Source organism: Anser anser (assembly GCF_964211835.1).
Source record: "Anser anser genome assembly, chromosome: 6".
Taxonomy (NCBI): domain Eukaryota; kingdom Metazoa; phylum Chordata; class Aves; order Anseriformes; family Anatidae; genus Anser; species Anser anser.
In genome coordinates, this window is record NC_139726.1 from 27,499,021 (window position 1) to 27,521,911 (window position 22,891).

A 22,891-nucleotide genomic window follows, 5' to 3' on the forward strand; every position below is an offset into this window, starting at 1 on the left:
ATCCGTAGCAGCATTTCCCTTGAGCAGTGACTCTCATTTCTCTGAGAACCCCTCGTTCAGCACCCTTGGGTCTACCCGAAGGATCCTGAGTGGAATGAAACCGATGTTGTTCTTGATCCAAAACCAGATAAAGTGCTCCCCAGAAGGGGACTCAATTAAATAAACTCACTTCTTAACAATGAATCCAGAAAGGTTCCAGCTTGGCAGACATGTATCAACTCACAAGAAACATTTTGCCTTTTCCTTTCCAGTTGCAGCCTTTTGCTCTACACTTAACAGCACGGAGAAGATTCCTTAGAGCACTTCAGCACAGACCCAGCAACATTAAGAAAAAACACTGCTATGGCGCCTTAGTCCTACAGCAGTCTGGCCTCCGGTGCCCAGGCCGACAAAACACACAGAGCCTTTTCTACTTTGGAGCTGCCTTTGGGTTACACCACAACACCCATGTCTTACAGCAGCACTTCCCTTCCCTCTCACCCCGCTCCACCCCCAAACACCAAGGCTAAGAGAAGCAGGCTGGTTACTCATTGCTATAACTATTATAGAAACTATTCCACTTGCTAAGGGCACTCCTGATAGCACAAGGGCCCAAAATCAGCTCCTAAGGAGGTGACTTAAAAAACAAGTATCCTTTTAGTCCTAGAACCTGGGAGAAGGCAGGGTACTGGAATAGCCCGTGTTTGTTAGTACAAAGAAAAAATGTTGGAGTTCCTACATGGAACAAGGCTTCGCTCTGCCATGTTTCACAGGCAAGCCATTGCACTCTTCAGTTCCTCCTGCAGTCTCTGTCTGCAGTTGGTGCTCACCATTCCCAACCCCTCGCTTCTTGAGGAATAAATGGAACATCTGCGAACTTGCCAAAGCCCTAAAACAGAGTTACCTATTGATTCGGGTCAGATGCTCTCTCATTCCCCCTAAGTTCCTTTTGCTTTTGTTATAAAGTAGTACTACAGACACAAAACACACTTTTATATGGATTGCTCATTGGCAATCAGAAATAAAGCATCAGAAGAAAAGAATAACTGTTTACTGCCATGGGTACATTTTAAGATCATGGGTTAGGAAAAGAATATGCTTCTCCATTTACATGGACCGAGCTCACAGGAAGATGTAAGTTAAAAAGATACAGATAGCTAACAGAAAAATCAGTGTTTTAGGCCAACTTGTCAGCAGACCCGCTAGTGTGGTCCCACTGACTTTAACAAAGAAAAGCCTGATACTACAAAGCAGAGTTACCTCATGGAGAAAGGATTACAGTTAGAAGTGCAAAGACAGAAGGGAACTGCAAATTAGTCTTGAAAAGAAAAAAAAAAAAAGGGGCTACTTCCCAGCTGGTATGAACTGGCGCAGCTGCACTGACTTCAGGCGCTCAGCAGAGCAGTGTGCTACGTAATTTGGCCTGCAGACTACAGAGTTATGAAGAATGGTCTCATCTGCCCTATTTGCTTCAAATAGCTACTGTTAAAAAAATGTGTGCTGGACACTGGTTAGCAGCCTGTTCCTGGAGCCCCAGCTCTTCAGGTTGGTTTCATGATTTATGCATGCTATGGGGTGGCTACAGCAGGCACACTGAGCACAGGGTGAGTTGCCACTTGCAGAGCTGAGCACGGGCCTTTTCACCAGTGCCAGAGTGAGTTGCCACTTGCAGAGCTGAGCACGGGCCTTTTCACTTTTCCCTACTAGCATGGCCTATTCTGGCACGTGCATCAAAGTTTCGCAGCCATTTCAAGTGGCTGGCAGTGGAAAGGAGATGCAGCAAAGAACCTCACAGAGAGGAAGTGCAAGAGTAACAGACCACGTTAATTTTCTGTGGGAGAAATGTAGCCCTTTTGGAAGGCACACAGCCCCCCCGCAGGTGGCTCTCCTTTGCCTTGATTTGTGTGAATTGAGCTGCAATTAACAACTCAGCCCCACAGCTGAAGTTAATTCCTGCACCAGGCTCTTTTCTGGGTCTCCACCTCACTGGCCAGCAGAGCTGGACCTGCTGCTGCTGTATGGGCTGAAGCCTGACCAGTGAATACCCCTTGTTTTGCCCCACAGACGCCTTCTCCAGGGGAGAGGGAAGAGTGGAGGACAGAAAGGAGACACCTCCAGCAACCAAGCACAGCAAGGACGGTGCCAGGTGGCCGAGCCTGGTCCGGACCCCGGAGCTCCAGCACGGGGACTTGCTTTTACCCTGACCCCCTCAGCGGCACGCTGCTAGCAGAGCGGGCGAGGGGCCGGCTCCTCTGCCACCGACGGCCCCTCGGCGCCGGACGAGCCCCCGGGAGGGGACTGGGGAGCTCCGCAGGGGGCAGAGGAGCGGGGCACGCCTCGCAGCGGGGGCAGCTCCGCCGAGGGAAGCGGGGCGGGAGGCAGGTAGCGCCGAGTGTCGGGGGCTGCTCTCCGAGCCCTGACGTAGAAACTAAGCGGGGCTGCCCGCCCCGGCTTCTTAAGGAGCGCGGCGGCGGCGGCGGGCGCGGAGAGCGCCCTGCCCGGCCCGGCCCGCCCTGCACGCCGCAGCGCCGAGGTAAGGTGCTGTGGGCCAAGGGCCGGAGGGAGGGACGGAGCGGGCCGGGGGCGGCGGTGCCCGGCGCCTCGGGGGAGCCGCGGTGCGGCGCGGGGCTGCTCCCGGAAGGCACCCCCCGAGGGCACCCTGGGGCCGGCCGCGGCGGGGGAGGGCTGGGCACCGGTGGCTGCGGCGAGGAGCGGGCGGTGAACTTTTGGGGTTCGCGCTTTGCGGCACGGCGCCGCTCGTTACGGGAGGAGGGATGGGGGGGTCAAAGAGCGGCGAGGAAAAAGAGTCGGAGCCACAAGGTGCAAATAACACGCGCGCACACACAAAAGAACTTCAATTTATGAAGGGATTGACCCTATGATCTGGAGTGTGAGGGGTGGAATTCAATGGAAGCATTCACCACGAGCACAAGTAGGGCACTAATGGAAACCGAGATTTCCTGGGCATTCCCCCGGCTCTTGACCACTGAAACAAATCCCGAAGCTTGCAGAAGACTTGAGCAAAGTGCTCCCCGTGTTCAAGCAGACTGTAAGGACCAGCGGTCGTGGCTGCTGGCCCCGAGCAGTGCCTAAAGCAGGACAGACTCTCTTATTATGTCCCGCCAGCAGCAGCCCCTCTCCATCCACCCCTCTGACAGGTCCAGAATCCCTCCTCCCTGTCTTACCCAGTTTTGTAACTTAGGAAGTTTCCAAAAGGGGGCTGGGGAGGCAAAGAAAGCAAAGTAACCAGTTCAGCTGTTAACCAGTGGAAACCAACTAACCCCCGCCCAAGTGACAGAACCCTCCTTAAACCCCAGTTTTACTAAACTCCTTAGTTCGAACTATTTGTTTGGGTTCCCTCCCACCCCTATGATCCTATCTGAGATTGCCAGGTTGTTTTGAAGACTATAAGCTTGCTAAACAGAGTTAGTTACACCCCTTGAAAGAGTCAAGGTAAGCAGATGTAGGTGCACGTTGCCCAGCATCTATGCACAGCTGCCTGCTGCCCAGCATAGGGCTGTGATGCACCAGCCAGGAGGAACGGGACAGTGACCCACAGGAGGGCTTCAGCTTTGCCTCTCAGAGAGCAATCAAAGCCTGCCTTCAGCAGCAGGGTGCAGAAGAACAATGCTTCTGGAGATCCTGATAGCAGCACGAGGACAGCCCCATTACTACCACTGCTGCCATAAGTGACAGCCCACTAGGCAGAGCAGCGTGGGAAGGGCGTGCTGTCCCTCTTCATGAAATGTGAGGCTCAGATCCAAGGCTGTCAAGCCAACATTCCTCATGGGATCCTAATTCAGACTGAATACAGACTTTACTCTCAAACTGCTTTACAGTCAAAAGCCTCCAAAATGTTCCTAAAACTTGACCATGTAGCCACACAGGGGGCCAGATAAGAATATCACTGTGAGAACTACAATCCCCAAAAAGTTCTTTAAAACTGCAATGAAATACGCTTGTAAAAGCAGCCTAGTGCTCCCTGGTCTTACACACTGGCTGTGGCTGGGCTACATTTCACACACAGTACCTCTGCACACACACTTACTCCTGCCTTTGACGTTTTTCATCACATAGCAGAGACATTGCTTTTGCTCTTGATGAGCACTCATGGAGGAGGCTTTCTACATGAAAAGCCAGTTGCTTATTAAGATAGTCTAATTAAGAGAGGTAGCTTTTTCCTCAAAAAGAGGACACACACACACAAAAAAACCCCAACACATGTGCTGAGCTGTTGCTTTTTAAACAGAATTGTTTGTCCTAAAAGCTGATTTTGGATGTCTCTGATTTCTGCAAATGGGAGGTTCTCCACACACCATGATCTAGACTAAAAATAAATCCCCAAACTGTTCCACATCAGAAAGATGTATTGGAAATATACTACAAATACTAGAAACATACTAGAAAATACACAACATCTACTAGAAATTAAATCTGATTGAGACAACTGAGCCTTTCTTTCCCCCAGAGGTTATTATTCTCAGGATTTCTCCCTTTGCAGCTACTTACCAAGTTTCACAATGTTAACATAACAGCCTATTGTCAGTGATCTCTGATAAGCTTCCATACATTTATATATGTGCACATATACATGCTGTACAATACAGCTGTTATGCTGTGGCTTTGTTATACCCCCTTTTCAGAATTGTTCTGCATTTTAGCAGGTAAAACACTCCTGGTCAATGGATGATTTTGCAAGCTACCATTAATTTGTTAGAACATACTTTCAACAAATAGTTTTCTCTTTGCTGCCTGAAGATCCCTGGAGTATGCAGAGTATTTTAAAGGTCTCATAAAATTTGGGGAAAAGCAAGACTTTCAAAAGGGTTAAGTTTTCTGTAAAAAAGAATGGATCTTTACTGGAAAAGTTTAAGAACCTGCAAATCAAAAAAGGCCAAAAAATTTTCAATATGAACTTCCAGATAAAGGAATTCATCATATGGATCTGAGGATGATTACCAATTTTTAACACACCCTTCTGCTGCACAGGATAATGCAATTCCACTGTATTTATATTCACACATGCAAGAAAACATACATGGATTTTTAAATAACAGAGAAACAAATATCATCATCTAGTGCCTTCTACATAATTTAAGATGCTAGGGTCTTTTTCCTGCATCTAACAGTGACGCAGGAACAATTTTTCAGCTTATTTTGGTTTTGTTATGTTTCAGTAACACAATGGATCTTGGTAACAGAGGGAGGAGAATCCACTACAACATGAGGCTAACCTGCTCTCTGCTAATCATGGGAGTGTTCTGTGTGACACCTTTCCTCTGCCATAGCCAAATTGATCCACTGGCACTTGGGCAAGCAGACCCTCAATGCTGGGAATCCTCCTCAGCTGTCTTACTGGAAATGAGGAAGCCTCGTATTTCTGACTCTGTCAGTGGCTTTTGGGACTTCATGATCTTCCTGAAATCATCAGAGAACTTGAAACATGGGGCTCTGTTCTGGGACCTGGCTCAGCTCTTCTGGGATATCTATGTGGACTGTGTGCTCTCCAGAACCCATGGCCTAGGAAGAAGGCAGCTTACAGAAGCTGAGCAGAAGATCACTACTCTACATTCCCAGTACACAAAGAGAAACCAAGGTTACTACTCATTTAATATACATCTCATATGCAATAAATAGACCCTAGTAGGAAAGGAGGGAGACACAGGCTTATTGTACTATGTGGTAACAGCACTGAAAGTTAGTGCCAGACAGTCCAGTACAGAACTCATGTTAATGTTCAAAGAGACTGCAGTAAAAACTTTGACCTCCAAATAACATGAACTCTAATGACAGCTTTTAAGTCTTTTTTTTTGGGGGGGGGGAGGGGGTGTGTGTGTGGAAGGAGCAGGAGAGGCAGCAGGAGTAGAAAGTTAAACACAGAAGGATTCAAACAAATACAACAGCTCAGCAGCTGAACATACAAGAGATATTCTTCAACACCAACAATTTAACCACTGTTGTGCCATGGACAGGCTAGTTCCAAATTCCCCCCATTCTGAGGACTGCATTAACCCAGGAACAGTCACACCAGTGCCACAGGGGAGCGCGGCACTCTTTCAGCAGAAGAGTAAGGATATGTTTAATTGCCATCTGGTAGTCAACCACTAGATGGTTCCTAGTTCTGTTAACTTAGTCCAACACACAAACAACTCAGGTGCAAACATAGTTTCAGGCACAGCTATGGATTCAAGAAGAAGAACGGGATCTATGAAACTACATGCTGCAGTTCCTCACTTCCAGGTTCCCTGCCCCAGAGCAGAATACATAGACTTAAAGCATCTCCACACGCAGTAAGGTGAGAGCTGGTACTTCACAGCAGGATGTACAAAAGGTAGCACGTCACTTAGCCTCCCCATTCCCAGCAGGAAGATATAGCATAGCTTTTCCTAAATCTTAGTCTTCTCCAAGGCTTCAGTCCTAACCCTGCTACCAGCAATGCATCCTTCCCTGGAGAATATCCTCTTTCAAAAAGAGGCAAGTGCTATGCTTTGATGGAAAGGTAGGAGTGCTGCTGCCATCACCAACAGTTTAGTGCATAGGGCCTATGGACAAACGGTAGAACTGCCTTTCCACTTGAAAGGATTCAGACCCTTATCTCTACTTCCTAGATAAGAGCTTCAGTTATTAGGATTTGGGGGACAGTGTGGAATATTGAAGAACCCCTCTGGGCAGTTACCCATCAGGGTGTCTCTGAAGAAGGGACATGAACTCAGGATTTGTCTGCCCTGGGGACACTATATCTTTGGACAGTCCAGCTATTACCCATAAATCTGATTTTTTTGTGTGCATTGGAAGACAGGACTCAATAGGAAGGATCAAGAGGTCCTTACACCCATTCTCTGCAGAGTATTTTAGCCATCAAGCTAGGAGTTGTACTTGAATCAATCTCCCAGACTGAAAAGGAACTCATGCAGTGACAGATTCTAAACTGAACAAACCACCCCAGATGCATTTTAAAATGGCCTTAGATATCACAAAGGCAATAAACTGCTCAGTCTTGACCAGGCTAACGCACTTCTGGGTGCGAGCAGAACACAGCTTTACACACATGAGCCAGAAGTAATATCAAAAGCTAAGAGGACCACCATGCTAAAGCACCAGACACTTTTCTTCCCCCCCCCCTCAAAAATATAGCTTCAAATGTTGCTGTCTAAATTCCCTCTAAGCCTTTTGTTTGCAACTAGTTCTTCACATCCATATCACACAGTGATTTTCCTAAACAAACAATTTATCTTCAAGACTAATAGTCAAGATTAAAAGTCAAAACATGATGTTTCAAAGTACCATTTTTTTTGTTTTGTGATTAATACTGACTTTTGTTTACTCCCACACGCAGAGATTAAGACGCTACTACTTATTCTCACTTTAAGAGAAACAAGGATTTCCAACCCCCCCCCCCCCCCCCTTTTACGTCTGTTTGGTGAATTGCAATCAGCTCATCTGGTTTCTCTGTACCTTTGATTAACATCAGTTGGTAGCAGGCAGCTTATAGCAGTGACAGACTACACTTTATTTCTTGGAGGAACTATGTAACCTCCTATCCAAGTCTCCCAGTTTCTTAACAAAGCCAGCTGCTTAATCTTGGTAACCCTTGACCTTACTGCCTTGTTTAGTCAGTGAAAGCAGAAATCAATTGTTAGTAATTGCAGATAGAAATCACATCCTAGCAGACAATGAGGAATGGAATTACTGCTTCTTAAGCATGAATAGATGTACAAGCCTGTTTTCTTAGCCCAGAGAGAAACATTAACAGCATTTAAGTGACCTGATATTCTATTCCTATTCCACATCTACATGGGCAGGTCCAAATAGTTTTCAGTAGGCTTGTTTTAAAGGAGTAAAACAGTAAAGCAATTATTTTTTTTCTTTATACAGTTACTTCTACAACTGTTCATAACATCTTTATCTGAAGTTTTTTTTATCTTATTCCTCTTAAATATTTACAACAATTGCAATTTGTTTGAATGTCAAGATGTCACAAATCAGGGATGATCTATAAGCTGCATTCACCGTAGTTCCTTAAGCATACCGAATAGAAAATCAAGACAGATCTGGACATAATAATAATACTTTAAAAGCAGCATTTATTACAACAGCGTCAGATTTCAGAACTAAAGGATAAATCCCATGAGGTCATTGTGATAACCGAGCAGCAGAAACTGAGCTTGTCTAAGAAAAATGTAAAAACCCTCCAAGCAAAATTCAACCAAACCAACCCAACAAAAAACAACAACAAACAGTAGTCCTTGGTAAAGCTTCTAGATAGTACTGAACAGAACTATCCTGTCACACCTAAGAAACACCTCCACAGTTTCCCAGACTTGGCATTTTAAGGAAACAAGGTTGTCTGACTGTACACCAAAACAGTGGTAGAAGTATCCCAGGTCCAGACTTATGGCTTCAAACGCTGTTTTCTAAATCAATATAGTCCTGCTAGGCTCCTGATTGTAGTTACCAACAGGTCCGAAGATATTCTTCAAGCTCTACACAATCCATGAAAAACATAACAACAAAATCAGAACTACTATACAAGTTACTTGACAAACTGCTTCCAGCCACTGACACCCTACTTAACCTAGCAGTACAACAACATGTTTAATCCCCTAGACAGCCTGCAGAGAAGTACTAGTCAGCTTTAGATTGAGACAAGTGGGGAAGAGTCCTTTACAGTTACCCAACCAAAGCATCTTTAGTCATCCATTCCTTTCCCCTACCAGACCTTAAACACTGTGAAAAAGCAGGTTTCAAAAAAGCACTTCTAATATATCACAACAGAGTAAATAGATACATCATAGCTTTAACAACTCTCAACAAGCCAAAATAAGACTTAAAAAACACAAGGAAAACACAACTTTTGTACTCACAGCAAATCTTCCTGAAGAGTAATTGTAGAAGATCCTTCTCCAGAAGACACATACCACAACCCTAGCATTAATATTTGAAGAGTACAAATACAAAAAACCCTCTACCTCTTTTCTACCTCTCTCCTCCTCCCCCAGCAGTCTCCCCCCTAAGAGTGGCAACAGCTGTACACTCCTCCCCTCACAGATGCAGGTAACTGGGCTCAGATCAGCTCTTGCATATGGCCCAGCTGCCAGGGATAAGATACAACTTGCTGTCTCAATTCTGCCAGGGCTGCAGGGTGCCAAGGAGGGTTGTAGGGCAAAGGCTGCTGTATTAAGCTTTTTTAGTCTGGTAATTAAACATACACTCTGTTAAAATGTTACATTTTGAGAAGGCAAATTGCTAAGAAAATATCCCATAGAGTTCCTCAAGGAAATACCCAACATGCTGCTAAATGGTGTGGGAGATCTCATTCACTGTGCAAAGACAATGATAAGCAACTAAGTCTGTAAGACTGAGCAGACTCCAACAGACGAATGTTCTGACCCCACTAATTACATGTGGAAAAGTTTTATAGGAAGGCTGAAGGAAAAGGAAAAGGTCTGTGATGGGGGGAAAGACCAGAGTATTTGTCAATGAAAGACAACTTGCAAATGGAAGGATATAGCTTATCATCAAAACAAGAGGTCTGGGGCCGTGACAGATGTTTACTGCTGATAAAATAGAGACAGTAGCAGCTAAAGATGGGGGAAGCACGGATGTGGGAAACTGAGGCTCTGTCATTTGGAAATTAATTACTTATATGTGCTTTCGTGTCACTTTTCAGGGACATTTTCTCATATTCAGAGGTCACCAGTTCTGAAGAAGAAAGACATGTTTGAAGATTTAATAAATATACACGTGCGTAAGAGTAGATCTACATTACTTGGAAGAATCATTGGAGAGTTAGGGAAAAAGAGGAAATGACACATTTACTTCAAGATCTCAATCTGTAGATTTTTTTTGAACTGTTTCTCTTGGATTTTTGCATTTTAATCCTCAGTGATGTTAATTTACATAGTTGTAGCCATTCTTCCACCATGAGCACTGTATTTCTGATTAACTTTGTGTGTTTGTTATTTTTGTTTGTTTTTTACACTGCCTATGAATTTAGTCTCCTTAATAAACTGCATGGTTTATAAGCAGTTGCCTACTTTAATCTGTATGTATATCAGGCTTTTTGTAATGCATGTGACCTACTCAAATCATTACCTTTTGGGTGCCAAAACAGGAAACAACTGATCTTCCAACAACATATAGACAAACAGAGCAGAAAGTTGCCATAAACCTCCACCAGCTCCAGGACAGGATTTGAGCTGAGGTGGTGATGTTTTACTGAGTGCAGTTATATACACATGCAAATCAACTGTTGCTGAAAGACACCATCCTGCTAAAGTAGTATGTATTTTTATATTAAAAATATCTTCCAAAAATCTTTTCAGTTTACCAGCAAAAATAAAAATGTTAACAGGTGTTACCAGCTCCTGTGTTTTCACAGAACCTCTTTATGGTATTTCCCCCAGATTTTTATTTATAAAAGTGCTTTTAAAATGTTACATATTCTCTCAGAGTATGTAATCAGAACAATTCACAATTCTCATACACAACTTGAATTTGCTTCTTTTTTAGTTTGCAAGCTCTTTGTGACCAAGTTTTCTCTGACTGTTATTGATAACTCTAATAGGCAATTTGATATAAAACTAATGCAACAAAACTTGGGGCATGTAACATTTGATGCTTTGATGAATTACTTTCATTGCCTGGCCAGATGAACACAAACACAAAATTCAGCTTTCCAGGGCAAGTCCATTTAGTTGCTCATTCAAAGTTTCTTTCCTTGAGCATGTGGCAATTTATTTATTTGTTTAGTTTCAAAATGTCCAAAGAAAACCTCATTTGCAGAAGCATTTTGGGTGTGCAGCATGTTGCAGAAATAGGTCTGAGTAGTAAAATATTTAAATGAAATCTTGAAATGGTCACTGGGCCCGAACAAAACAAAACTTAAACATAGTCCCACTGGGTGAAATCCTGATCTAATGAAAGCAGATGGCAAACCTCAAGAAGCCTATCAACTTAAATGTAATCAAATTTGTGCTTAAAGTTAAGCATGCAACAAACTATTTAAATGTTGAAATGAGGACACTAAAGCAGTATGAGTACAGGAGCACATCCCTGCCTACAGCTACTGCCTACAAGACTGTTCAGCTACCATGTGGGAGGGAGGCAAGGGCATTGTTACGAGAGTTCTGCTCACTCTTGTTCTACTGTTGTTAATTATCTAAATTATATTAATATATCTAAAAGCTCCATTATGCACAGCTTTGTATTAACATGAGAGAGAGTCTTCACCCACAGTCCCTATAGCTACTAAGACTAACAACAGAGTATGATAGGGGCTGGATGCCAGTCAAGTAGGATTGGTATTGTACTAAAGGACGTTATCTCTTCCTGTATGCTCTCAAACTCTACAAAACACAAAAACAGACAATCTGAACAGGTACTGTTAGACTCTTCCACAGAGCCCTTTGGGAAGACGCTAGTGCTTCCAATCTTGATATTCTCTTCCTACAACAACAGGATCCCTAGAAAAGGGCTGTTGGCAGCCTTCTTCCTTCTGTCAGACAGCAACAGAAATGGAGAAATACCACTGCTGGCCAAGCTTATGTTTAGCTTAAACAAATTTGCAATACTGCTCTGCTTCAGCAAGTTCCTTAATTAACAGGCAGTAGCATCATTTGGCCTTTGAGGAAATGGGCAGGGAAGGATTAGTATGTGGAGGATAGACTAGGAAAACAGACGAATCTTTAGCGTAGGCCACCCTATGGAGAATGTTTGGAAATTGCTCATGTAAAGGAGACAACCTGTTGTTTTTAATTGTGTTGAAATCAAAAAGGGGATGCAATTGTATGTAAACTCGCATGTGATAAAATTCCTAAAGGAACTCTTACCTCACATATTTTCTTCTCTCTGAAGGACTTGGAGCTAAAATTGTTTTATAACATAGGTCTTACTTATTTTTATTCAGGTCTTAACAGTTTGGCATAAAAACACAACCAGATGATGCTGTTTGCTTTCGATACCCTCACTATAAACTGGGGCCTTCTAGGGTGGCTGTGTTAAGAAAAAGCAAGTGCTCTCAGTATGAGATGCAAGGTTTGCTGTACAGTCTCAAAAGAATAATTCAAAATTGTCCTGTGGTTAAAGACAGGATATTGCCTCCTATCACTCTCCCCTGTGAACTCTGTTGCAGAAACTGGGATGAGCCAGGATTGTTTTTGCAGATACTGCTCTTGGCTTGCTGTTTCTCAGTCTGAATGTGACAGGAGAAGGATGGGATGAATACTTCTGACTGAGATTGCTTCACTGTCAGCTGGACCGAGTGACAACAAAATAAAGGTCTTGAGACTTTGCCCCTTTCATCTTACAGAAAACTAGCAGCTAAATAGCTGCTTATTGATGTGGGAAAACACTTCCCTGAGTCTTTACCTGCTGCCATAAAATAAGAGTTAAATACTAGGAGGTTCAGGCATATCTATCTATAAGCATTTGTGTTCCATACCTGTCCCATACTGCATCTGACCAAACCAATATTTGTCAACTGTCACTGTTTCCAACCAATTTTAATTCAGATGCTCCTGCTCTGAAGGGTATTCAAAGCCTCATCAGAAGCTGCTGCATATCTTCTCATAACCATCAGTTACATTCCTTGGATCGTTGTTTTTCTCTTGGCACTGGTATACTGCAAAAGCTACTAAGCTTCTATTTCACACTACATTCTATTCATGTGATAATGTGGATATATGCACCTCCTAGCAAACTCATCACTATCTATTTCCTGTTTTCTGAGATCCTTCTCCCTCAATTATTTTCTTTACCTTTCATCCTCTTCACCCTTCATCTGCTAGAGAAAAAACGCTTGTTAGCTTTCAGTTGCATACCACTCTTTGTTGCTGTAATTCTTGGATGTTTGCATTATATGTAATCAAGGGTTTCTGTGATTTAAACTAGCAGAAAGAACCAGGAATGTTCCTTACCACCACTGCCATAGTGTAATGTCTTTCAAGAAGGTGGCTGAGGTGTTACTAAAAGAAAACAAGAGTTCTAGCCATTTTAATAAGAGCCAAACAGTTCCTTTATCTTGGTGATTATAATTTGTTATGAAAAATTGAAGAGAAGGAAAACATTTGTGGAAAATTAAGTGGTCTGTTGAGCAGCTTTTCTTCAGCACTACACTTTTCATCAGCCTTTTTCCTATTGCATTTCCTATTGCATCATATTATACATGAAGCTAAGCACCAGAATATATAATTTACCTGTTTTTTTACCCCAACAGTTTCCAAAAATATTTTGCTTTCACCCAAACTAAATTTGTTTTCTTAGTAATCACAGACAAATTCCTGTAAAAATTAGGAGTCTTTTCTCTCTTGGCAAGCTGGAGTAGTTCCAATGACTCAACTAGAATCCTTAAAAACATGCAAATGGTTCTCGAACCATGAGTGTTTTTGAGCCCACGTGCACATATTCATTCACTACTTTTTGTGCACCTTCTGCAGAACCATGATAGTACAATCTACAATTTCTCTCTCTGAAGTGGTTCTGAATCATTTCCATTTCTCAGATCTTTAAAATACTTTTGTGCACTATCAGAGAAAAATGTTTTCCTTGCTGCTGTCATTATGAAGAGATACAGCAGTTCCTACGAAGTAACTCAACCATGGCACATCAACAGCTTAAGAGGGAGAAATGGGTAATCATTTGCACTATTGAGGAATTCCACTTGGCAAATTTGCCATGAGTTCATATTGCCTAGTTTATACAAAGAAGTAAAACATCTAATAATAATATACAAATCTTCAGCACGCCCCATCTTCACCCCTTATCTCAACCTTCAGAACTGCTGTCTCTAAGACAATATGCAATTGAGGACACTCTCCATCATTACAGATTATACCAGAGTATCTCACTGAAATCACTGGTGTTGCACTGCTGTAAAACAAGCAGCCAACAAGAAGTGATGAAAGGAAAGCAATGAACACCTAATATTTTTCTCCTAACTATAATCTAAGTTCTTTCCAAGGCTTTCACTCACCCATCACCAAGATAGATAAGATACGGTAGGATGAATGGACCAAACAGTATGCAAAGTTTCTTTTGTCCGGTACCTTTCTTTCTCTTCAAATCCCAGACTGCTTGCTGCTGATGCCTAATAGATGATTTCTTAACTTCAAAAAGTGCAATCTGCTACCTACAGCCAGATATCTATTTCCAAACTTCCACATAGTATGTATGTTTTTATATGTGTATATATGCCCGTACGTATGTGTACAGGCTTGGTAAGTATTTTTAATACTTTTGAAGTTTTAGATTTACAGTGCTAGCAACCAACAAAAAATGACTTCTCACACATTTTTGATGCTGCAGGTAATATTGTATTCCTAATAACCATTCTATACTAAGCATGATATTCTTATTAACCATTCTACACCAATATATATATTAATCAATAATGTAAAGGCTCCTCTAAAGCAATTAAATTCCTCTAAATGTGCAAATAATCTTTTCCATTAATCATGGATTTATCAGTTTGGAAAAATGTGACTATCTAAGAATCAAGTATTGAGAAGTCTGATAGTTAAGAATTTATTCCTTCCAGTCAGACTAAGAAAAAGTGACGTGATAGAAAACACAGCATTGAAATCAACTGACTCAAGCTGTCTCTTATAGAAAAAAAAAGTTTCTGAAATACAAGCCATTATCAGTTAAATAGCAGTGAAAAAAAGAGTACAGGACAGTTGTGAATGCCAGTGTAGCATTAATGAAGACAGACTGTTTTTTTTTAAATCAGTTGCCCCTACACCTACTACACATGAGCTAGAAAACACTAATAGAAAGGGAACCTTATTCTCTAACACTTTTTATGGTTCCTGGTGAAATCAGTAAATGCAGAAATCTGTTATGATTAGTTATTACAGTGCAATATTTGAGATACTTTGAAGTGTCTGACATGGCGTTAGTTACCTTCAATAGTTCAGAGGAGCTGTAAGGTGAATGGCAGTTTCCATCATTTCCAAGTTGGCAAAGTTATTTGGTTGATGAGGTCAGAGAAGGATCTGCAAACACGTTCAGCTGCAGAGAAGAAATCCTGCTTCAAAGCTGACTGTTGAGCTGAAAAGAAAGGATTTTATGTCTTTCAGAGCATTTGATTGCTGCCAGAGCTCTGCAATACTCTTTATAAATCTCTAATTTAACACAATTCCATATGAACAGCAGCTTTTTCTGTTGCTCTCCTCATTACATCCTCGTTACCAAAAGTGAGGCATCGTGAGTGTTGAACAAAGCTCTGCTGTAGTAAGACCACTGATTACAAAGGCATTTGGACTGCTGCAATTTTGCCTAGGACTAGTGTCAAAGTTATTGTGTCACAGCATGGGCAACAGAAGAGACCTCCAGTGGCCTCATCAGTATGAGTTTGCTCCTTAATTGACTGCTGAGACTGACTTCCTCTTACATGCTTTGACTTAACCTGTTTCAAATTACTCAAGCGTTAGGGGCTATATTCCACCTTAAAGAAATGTGTTCCATCCTATAGTATAGCACTGGAGTACTTCTACAATGGCAAAGGTAAGATTTTGAGTTTCCTCTGAGGGTTAAATTATTATGAATGATATTATAAAGTAAACTGGATGAAGGTGAGAAAACATGTCTAGATAACCAGGAGAACTTGTACCTGGTTGGGCTTGAAGAGACAATGCATCCTTCAATTTCATCACTAGCTGCTGCAGTTCCACTTCCTCACTGACTTCCTTCTCATCAGGTGGTATCTGTATTGCACTGGGAGTAAGAGCTGTATTCCCCACAATGCCACTGCAGGAGTTTTCCATCAATTCAGGCAGATAAGTTTGATTCTCTTTTGCTTTTTTACACTGTCCAATAAAAAGTCCGTCACTCTGCGGGGTCACTGACTTCACTGGGTCTTCTGAGAATATAAAGTTCATTGTAGCAGGAACCTCAGGTGTCTCTAAAAGCTGCATTCTATTTTCAGAGTTGGGGTGATTCAAAGCTTTCCAGTCTGCACATGTTCTAGAAATGGGCTTTATTTGGGCAAAATTTAATCCACCCTGCATTCTCCCTTCCAGAAGGACATGCTGATTTCTTGGTATCATATTCTGACACAGTGAAAAAGAAGGATGTGTGGTTGACTGTAACATTGTCTACAATAGACAAAAAAAAAAAAAAAACACAAAAATAATTGATGTTTTGGTTGTTGGTAGAGATAAAATAGGTGGGAAAAATTATTTGGGGTCATCGTAATAACGATTATTTCTTTAATTTCTCACGTACTAAACTAATTCTTTCCACAAATAAAATATTTCTCTACAGTGAAATGAAACTTTGAGTTTGGACAATCTATGTGTCCATTTTTTCCACAATTCTGATCTGAGGACATCATATGCTTCAATGCCATTGAAAAGTGGCAATAATAATGTTCAAAGGCTAAATTTGCAGGAAAATCATCGTAAAATAATTAAACTAAGGGAAAAAAAAAACATATTACAGAATCACAGAATCGTCTAGGTTGGAAGAGACCTCCAAGATCACCTAGTCCAACCTCTGACCTAACACTAACAAGTCCTCCACTAAACCATATCACTAAGCTCAACATCCAAACGTCTCTTAAAGACCTCCAGGGATGGTGACTCAACCACTTCCCTGGGCAGCCCGTTCCAATGCTTAACAACCCTTTCAGTAAAGCAGTTTTTCCTAATATCCAACCCAAACCTCCCCTGGCACAACTTTAGCCCATTCCCCCTCATCCTGTCACCAGGCACGTGGGAGAAAAGACCAACCCCCACCTCTCTACAGCCTCCTTTAAGGTACCTGTAGAGAGTGATAAGGTCACCCCTGAGCCTCCTCTTCTCCAGGCTGAACAATCCCAGCTCCCTCAGCCGCTCTTCGTAAGACTTGTTCTCCAGACCCCTCACCAGCTTCGTTGCCCTTCTCTGGACTCTCTCGAGCACCTCCATGTCCTTCTTGTAGCGAGGGGCCCAAAACTGAACACAGTACTCAAGGTGTGGCCTCACCAGAGCCGAGTACAGGGGGACAATCACTTCCCTAGACCTGCTGGCCACACTGCTTCTTATGCAGGCCAGGATGCTGTTGGCCTTCTTGGCCACCTGGGCACACTGCTGGCTCATATTCAGCCGACTATCAACCAATACTCCCAGGTCCTTCTCTGCCAGGCAGCTTTCCAGCCACTCATCTCCCAGCCTGTAGCGCTGCTTGGGGTTGTTACGCCCCAGGTGCAGGACCCGGCACTTGGCCTTGTTGAACTTCATACAGTTGGCCTCAGCCCATCGCTCCAGCCTATCCAGATCCTCCTGCAGAGCCTTCCTGCCCTCGAGCAGATCGACACACGCACTTAGCTTGGTGTCATCTGCAAACTTACTGAGGGTGCACTCGATCCCCTCATCCAGATCATCGATAAAGATATTAAAGAGAACTGGCCCTAGTACTGAGCCTTGGGGGACGGCACTAGTGACCGGCCTCCAACTGGATTTGGCTCCATTCACCACAATTCTTTGGGCCCGGCTATCCAGACAGTTTTTAACCCAACGAAGCGTACGCCAGTCCAAGCCACGAGCAGCCAGTTTCAAACCTTTTAACATTCAAAATTCCAAAAACAGTCTGGTTGTCAGTGCCACGATGGTAGTTGGAATTTTCTAGTGGGAACCAGGATGGCAAATACCATTATTGCATGAACAGTCTGAGTAACTGGGATGCACTGGACACCTAACTGCACATGTGCAGCCAACCCTACATTTTGGGGACAGGCCAGTGTCATAGCATATACAGAGGATGGTATGACACACCAGGTCACGGTGGACTCCATGTGCTAGTGATATCAAGCTGTGCACTACAGATGTGTCTGGCCTTCCTGTATGTTCGATCTGAAAAACACTCTAAAAGCAGCATGGCCAAAAATGCTACAAAATGCTGTAGGTGGCAAACATGTATGAAATCCCTGTAAAACAGGGCCTTTTCAGAACCTTAGAGATTCTTTTAAATTACATTGACTCTTGTTCATTTAAAGTAATAAAATATTTTCTGTAAGAGGTCTGTATTACATCCCAGTACAAGATAAAAATTAGGAATGACAGAAAAGTATTTTATTTATTCTGTGTTAACATGGGACTCTTCTCTAAAGGAACAACCACAATGAAGTATCTAACACTTCCGTTGGAAACCATTTTCTCACTCTTATTGGAAACCCCTCTCGTTATTTTAATTGCAGTAGTATCTAAACATCCCAGACATGTCTATCTGTGGTAGGTGCTAGATATATACAGAATGAGAAGAAAATCCCTGCTGCAGTAAGCCTATCTGCTTTCTCTGAAGACAAAAAATAGAGCAGATAAGAGAGAATGCATGAAATAGTACCAAGATTTCTGGTCCGCAAGAAACGTAGTAGTTAGTGTTCAGTAATTGTCCACAGGTGTAAAGATTTTTCATACATTTCTCACTATACCTTTATATCTTGCTTTATTTGCTGCAGCTCCATTCGCAAGTTTTCATGGCTTGCTCTCAAGCTTTGGAGTGTTGTCTCTATTTTGCAGCTTTTGTCTTCCTGGCAGCTGTGAAGAAATTGCACTTCGTTCTTCCATTTATTGAATTGCTTCTTCATGTACCTTACAGGGACACAGAAGGGTGGGAATTTTGCTGGATCAGATAACCCATTACACACACACATATATCCAATCACAGAATAGAGCAAACACTGTAGCACAAACTTTCCTCTCTTTTTCCGTTCAGGAAATAGCTTCTGGCTTAGAGGCCAGTATTTCAAGAACTGCACTGCATAAACAGAATTATCAAGAACAGGAGTGTTCTAGAGGAAAGATGTGAGCTGAGTGGAAGTGCAGCCAGGAACCATGCCTTGCATCTTAGGGTTCTATGTTTCCCAAAAAGGTGGCTGAAACTGGAAGAGACATCACAGTAGTCCCTCTATCTAGGAGCAACTATTCTGGCAACTCTTATCACAGATCTCTGACCTGCAGACTCTGGTTTCAGTGGTCACAGACATGACTACACCCACAGCACATTTGTATATATATGCAAAAAAACGGAGGGAAAAGCAAAAGTGGCAGAAAAAGGTGAGCATGGTTACAGCAAAGCCCATACCATACACACAAAAGAAAAATGAACATGAAATGTGTAACATTCTAATAATAAGTATTAAATATTAAAATAATATTCTATCATGTCAAAGGTTTGAACACTAGAAGGGATTTCTGTAGTAATCTAAGCCTTTTTTTTTTTTCCAGCAGTTACTGTATCAGGCTTGTTATCTCTATTTGATTTACAGCATATTTTTATAGAGATATCCTACCTTGATTTAAAAACTTGAAGTGAATTATCAAGTTGACATTATTTAAACTAATAATTACAGTAATGCTGATGAAAGCAAAACAAAATGTTTTGTTTTGCCTGAAATTGTTTTTCCAGTGATCTTCACTTGCGATTTTTGTTGCTGAGCTACTTCATTCATCCCCATTTGACAGGAAATTATTTAAAATCTCAACATTCTTCACTGGAGCAGTAATGCCCACCAGTCTTCAGTTGTATTACTGTATTTACCTACCTGCTTTCATTTTGAATACTTTTGATGGAATCATACATTTTTAACATATCTGCTTCAAAAGAGGCTATTGCCTGTAATAAAAAAAAAGAGAAAAATATCTGTTCATAACTTTATCAGCAATAAAATTTCATTTTCTAGGCAAATTCTGCTATAGACAGGCATGGTAAATTGTGGATTTGGCCCATTTTACAGATTTACTAGTTAACTTTTCAGCTGATTACAACCAACTTACGTATTAATGCATTTCTAATGGCTATTAGAAAAGACTGGAAAATTTACTCAATATAGAACAAATTCTTTGTCCTAAGGCACATTCTAAGTATTTTCAGAATTAGTTTTGTTTTCAATCAGAACAAAACCTCATACCTTGGAATTTCTGCAAAATAGAATATTCTGATTTGGAAACAGTCTCTCCCAAGTCACACAACTGCTTTGGAACAAGGAGATGGAGGGAGACAGACTGGATACGTAAGGGAGAAGAAAAACCTCTGATCTTTGGATGAAAGTAGAAATCTGTGGGTCATGCAGGACAGTAGTTCCAGAAGTCAGGGAGAAACTTTGAAAGTAATCTGCCTTAGAGATATGGTATAAGATGGTTTGGAATCAGGTCTGCCATTTAATTGTAAGACTAATAGCTGAGACCCCAGGACCTTCAAAAGCTAATGGATTCTTTTAAAAGCTACCTTGCACTGGACCTACAATCTGCATCTTTTTAAGCAACCTGCACTAACAGATTTATACTCATTTTCCAATATGTTGGAAATCAATATAAAACTGCTCAAAAAGAATTTTCAGCCCAGAGGGAAAATGAACAAGACTGCAGTGCATGTGACAGAGTACCACTACAGTCCTGTCTCAGTGTTTTCCAAAATGACAAATGCCAGCCATCAAAATGACATGCTTAAGCAATATCTGCCCACCATTGCTACTGCAGATATGTGCTTGCTGGCACTATACCTCATGCTGGACAGAGTCCTAGAAGACAGTTATTCCAAAGGAGTAGCACAGGAAGCTGCCAAGGAAGTGACCTGACACATACACGGTAGTTCTCAGTTACTGCACTCTTGGCTTCTGGGAAGAACAGGATAAGTGGATGACACAAACTGGTTTGAACACAACCCAGTGTTCTGTATATTCCAAGTATGGACAGAGCTACCAACCTCTCAAATAAATATAGAAACAAAAAAACTGCTATGTACTTATTTTTATTTACACTATCCTTTCCACTCCTCTAGCATTGTTTCTATGCAGGGAACCTTGAAATAGATGGGTGAAGAGCTTTTATGCATGAGCTATTTTAGTTGGAGTGGACACTACTCTGGGTTAATCCTTAAGAAGGGCCCATTCTGTCCTCTTATATTGCTATGGTGACAAAAAAGGTCCAAGCCTATTAGGAATTAAGATGTCCTTCCTTGACATTTGCTTGCAGTGGGAGGACATGATGGCATTTTTTGCTGTCAGAATAGAGAGAGGGCTCTAGCTTAGGCAGTCTTTATCGTGCTGCTTTAAGACAACTAGAAAAAAAAAGAAGTTAACAAGGCAAATATTCCTACAAATGCTTCTGAAAGTCATGGAAGTCAAGGAGTCTTGTTCACTAAGTTTTCAGATTCCCCATTTTTTTCCGAAAGTGAGAAATTAACAAAAAGGTGAAGCTGTCCATTCTTTTTCACTGGTCATTAGACATCAGTTAGATAGTTAACATGGTAGGTCTTCCTCCCAGCTTTAGTATTATTACACCTTCATGTTTCACTCACCTGAATTTTTGTCTTGTCTTGCTCTGGTGTCTCGCTGTTATTCTTACTCTTGTGTGTTACAGTTCTGTTTTCAGATACGAACGTGGGTGACTCCAAGACAGGTCTGTCCACTGTGAGAGACAGGTTTTCAGGGAATGGTGAAGTACTGAGTTCTGCAAGGGGACTGTACACCAACAAAGAAATACTGAGTAGACAAAGGATCAAGTTTTCCATGGTTTTGGTACCCAGAACAGTCAAAATGCAGCTAATGCACTGTGTATAGACAGATAGCCATGCTATTGACTAAGAAAAGGGTATGATTTGGCTACGCCTGCTAGCATATTTTGGCTGAAAGAACGAAATTCCTTAAAAACAAATTCCACTCTTTCAACAGAACTTCAACAGCAGATTCTTTCTTCCATCCATTTAGCATCAGTGCAATTTGCTACTTCTCTTTTTAATTTCCAATATTAAGAAGGAGCTAAAGATATTATGAAATTCAACTACAAAAGGATAGCAAAGGGCCAGATACCCTGCTGTGCAGTCCATTCTAAGCTGGGAAAAGCCCAGATACCTACCAGTTACACAGTGACACCTATAATGGCAACTCCAAATTCTGCTTTTTCTCATTGACTGCTACCCAAGCATGAGGTAAGAAAAAACCCACAGAATTGCAAAGAAATCATGACTGCCCACAGAAGAGTAAAATGATATTCAGAACAAAGAGTGAATTTTTGTTGCTGAATACAAGTGGGGATAAATTAACAATGGAAAATATTTTGCATTTCACCACATTCTAAAGAATGAACACTGAAATATTCTCTACAAGAATCACTGTAACTATCACCCACTGATCTTAGTGTATATAAAAAATTTGGTTTCTAGTATTTTCCTAGCAGTGTAGCAAAGAGTTTTATAACCAGATTTTTCTCTTCCTTCCCAAAAGGATGAAATTAATTTAATTTAATTCTTTTAGAGAGGACTGACCTTTTTTCCCTTTTTCAGTCTCACTGAATCCTCATTTGGAGAACGTGAGATGCAAGAAAGCTGCTAAGGCTTTATATAGCTAGTAAAGAATTTCTCCCTACGTATGTTTTTAGTGCTTACCTTGTATCATTGTTCTCTTCACCTAAATATCAACCAAAAGGCCAGAGCAAGAAAGGAGTAACTATACGGAAAATCATAACAACCTCCAATGCTCATTATTAACTACTATGATCAGTGGAAACACAGTAATGAGTTTACAAACTAACTAAAAGCAGGCAAAACAAAGGTGATCTAAAAGAACAGTAATGGTGATGCAAAAAATCAGCTACTCACTATTGTGAGTAATCCCACAGGACTGAGATTCAGTGGGACTTGAGTAGAATGACATTCAGTGAAAACACTATGGTTCACATGCAGGAAGCATTCAGTCAATTTCCAATGAATTCGTTATGGAGGAGGTGCTTAAAAACCCATGCATTTTTTCAGTGACAGGTGCTAAATATTTGCAATGCTTGACCTTAGACTGAGCATAAGAAATGGCACAGAGAGAAAGAGATGCTAAAGGAAGGAGGGAAGGAAGACACAAGCATGTTATATTTCATAAGACAACTGGTCATTAGGTTGTCAGCATTGTAATCGTGGTTAAGCAACAGAACAATGTGCAGCAATT

The 22,891-nt window shown here is 41.6% G+C and overlaps 2 protein-coding genes across 5 annotated transcripts in view; one reads left to right on the top strand and one right to left on the bottom strand.

The window, feature by feature from the left end:
• Positions 1-22,891, bottom strand: part of DYTN (dystrotelin) — a 71,619-nt gene that overhangs the window by 34,096 nt on the left and 14,632 nt on the right. For all 4 annotated transcript variants that reach the window (XR_014586201.1, XR_014586202.1, XM_083842282.1 and 1 more), the window contains 5 exons: positions 21,256-21,418; positions 19,502-19,572; positions 18,389-18,548; positions 15,590-16,073; positions 14,881-15,027 (listed from right to left, as the gene is read on the bottom strand). Coding sequence is in view for 2 of the 4 variants with exons in the window: in XM_083842282.1 (XP_083698408.1) it covers positions 14,924-15,027; positions 15,590-16,073; positions 18,389-18,548; positions 19,502-19,572; positions 21,256-21,418 (982 nt within the window). In the remaining 2 variants the exon portion in view is untranslated. The remainder of the gene's footprint in view (positions 1-14,880; positions 15,028-15,589; positions 16,074-18,388; positions 18,549-19,501; positions 19,573-21,255; positions 21,419-22,891) is intronic.
• FAM237A (family with sequence similarity 237 member A) lies at positions 1,681-14,857 on the top strand. The gene is made up of 3 exons (XM_083842331.1): positions 1,681-2,512; positions 5,157-5,575; positions 9,650-14,857. The coding sequence occupies exons 2-3, from the start codon at positions 5,164-5,166 to the stop codon at positions 9,787-9,789; spliced, it is 552 nt and encodes a 183-aa protein (XP_083698457.1). The 5' UTR covers positions 1,681-2,512; positions 5,157-5,163; the 3' UTR covers positions 9,790-14,857.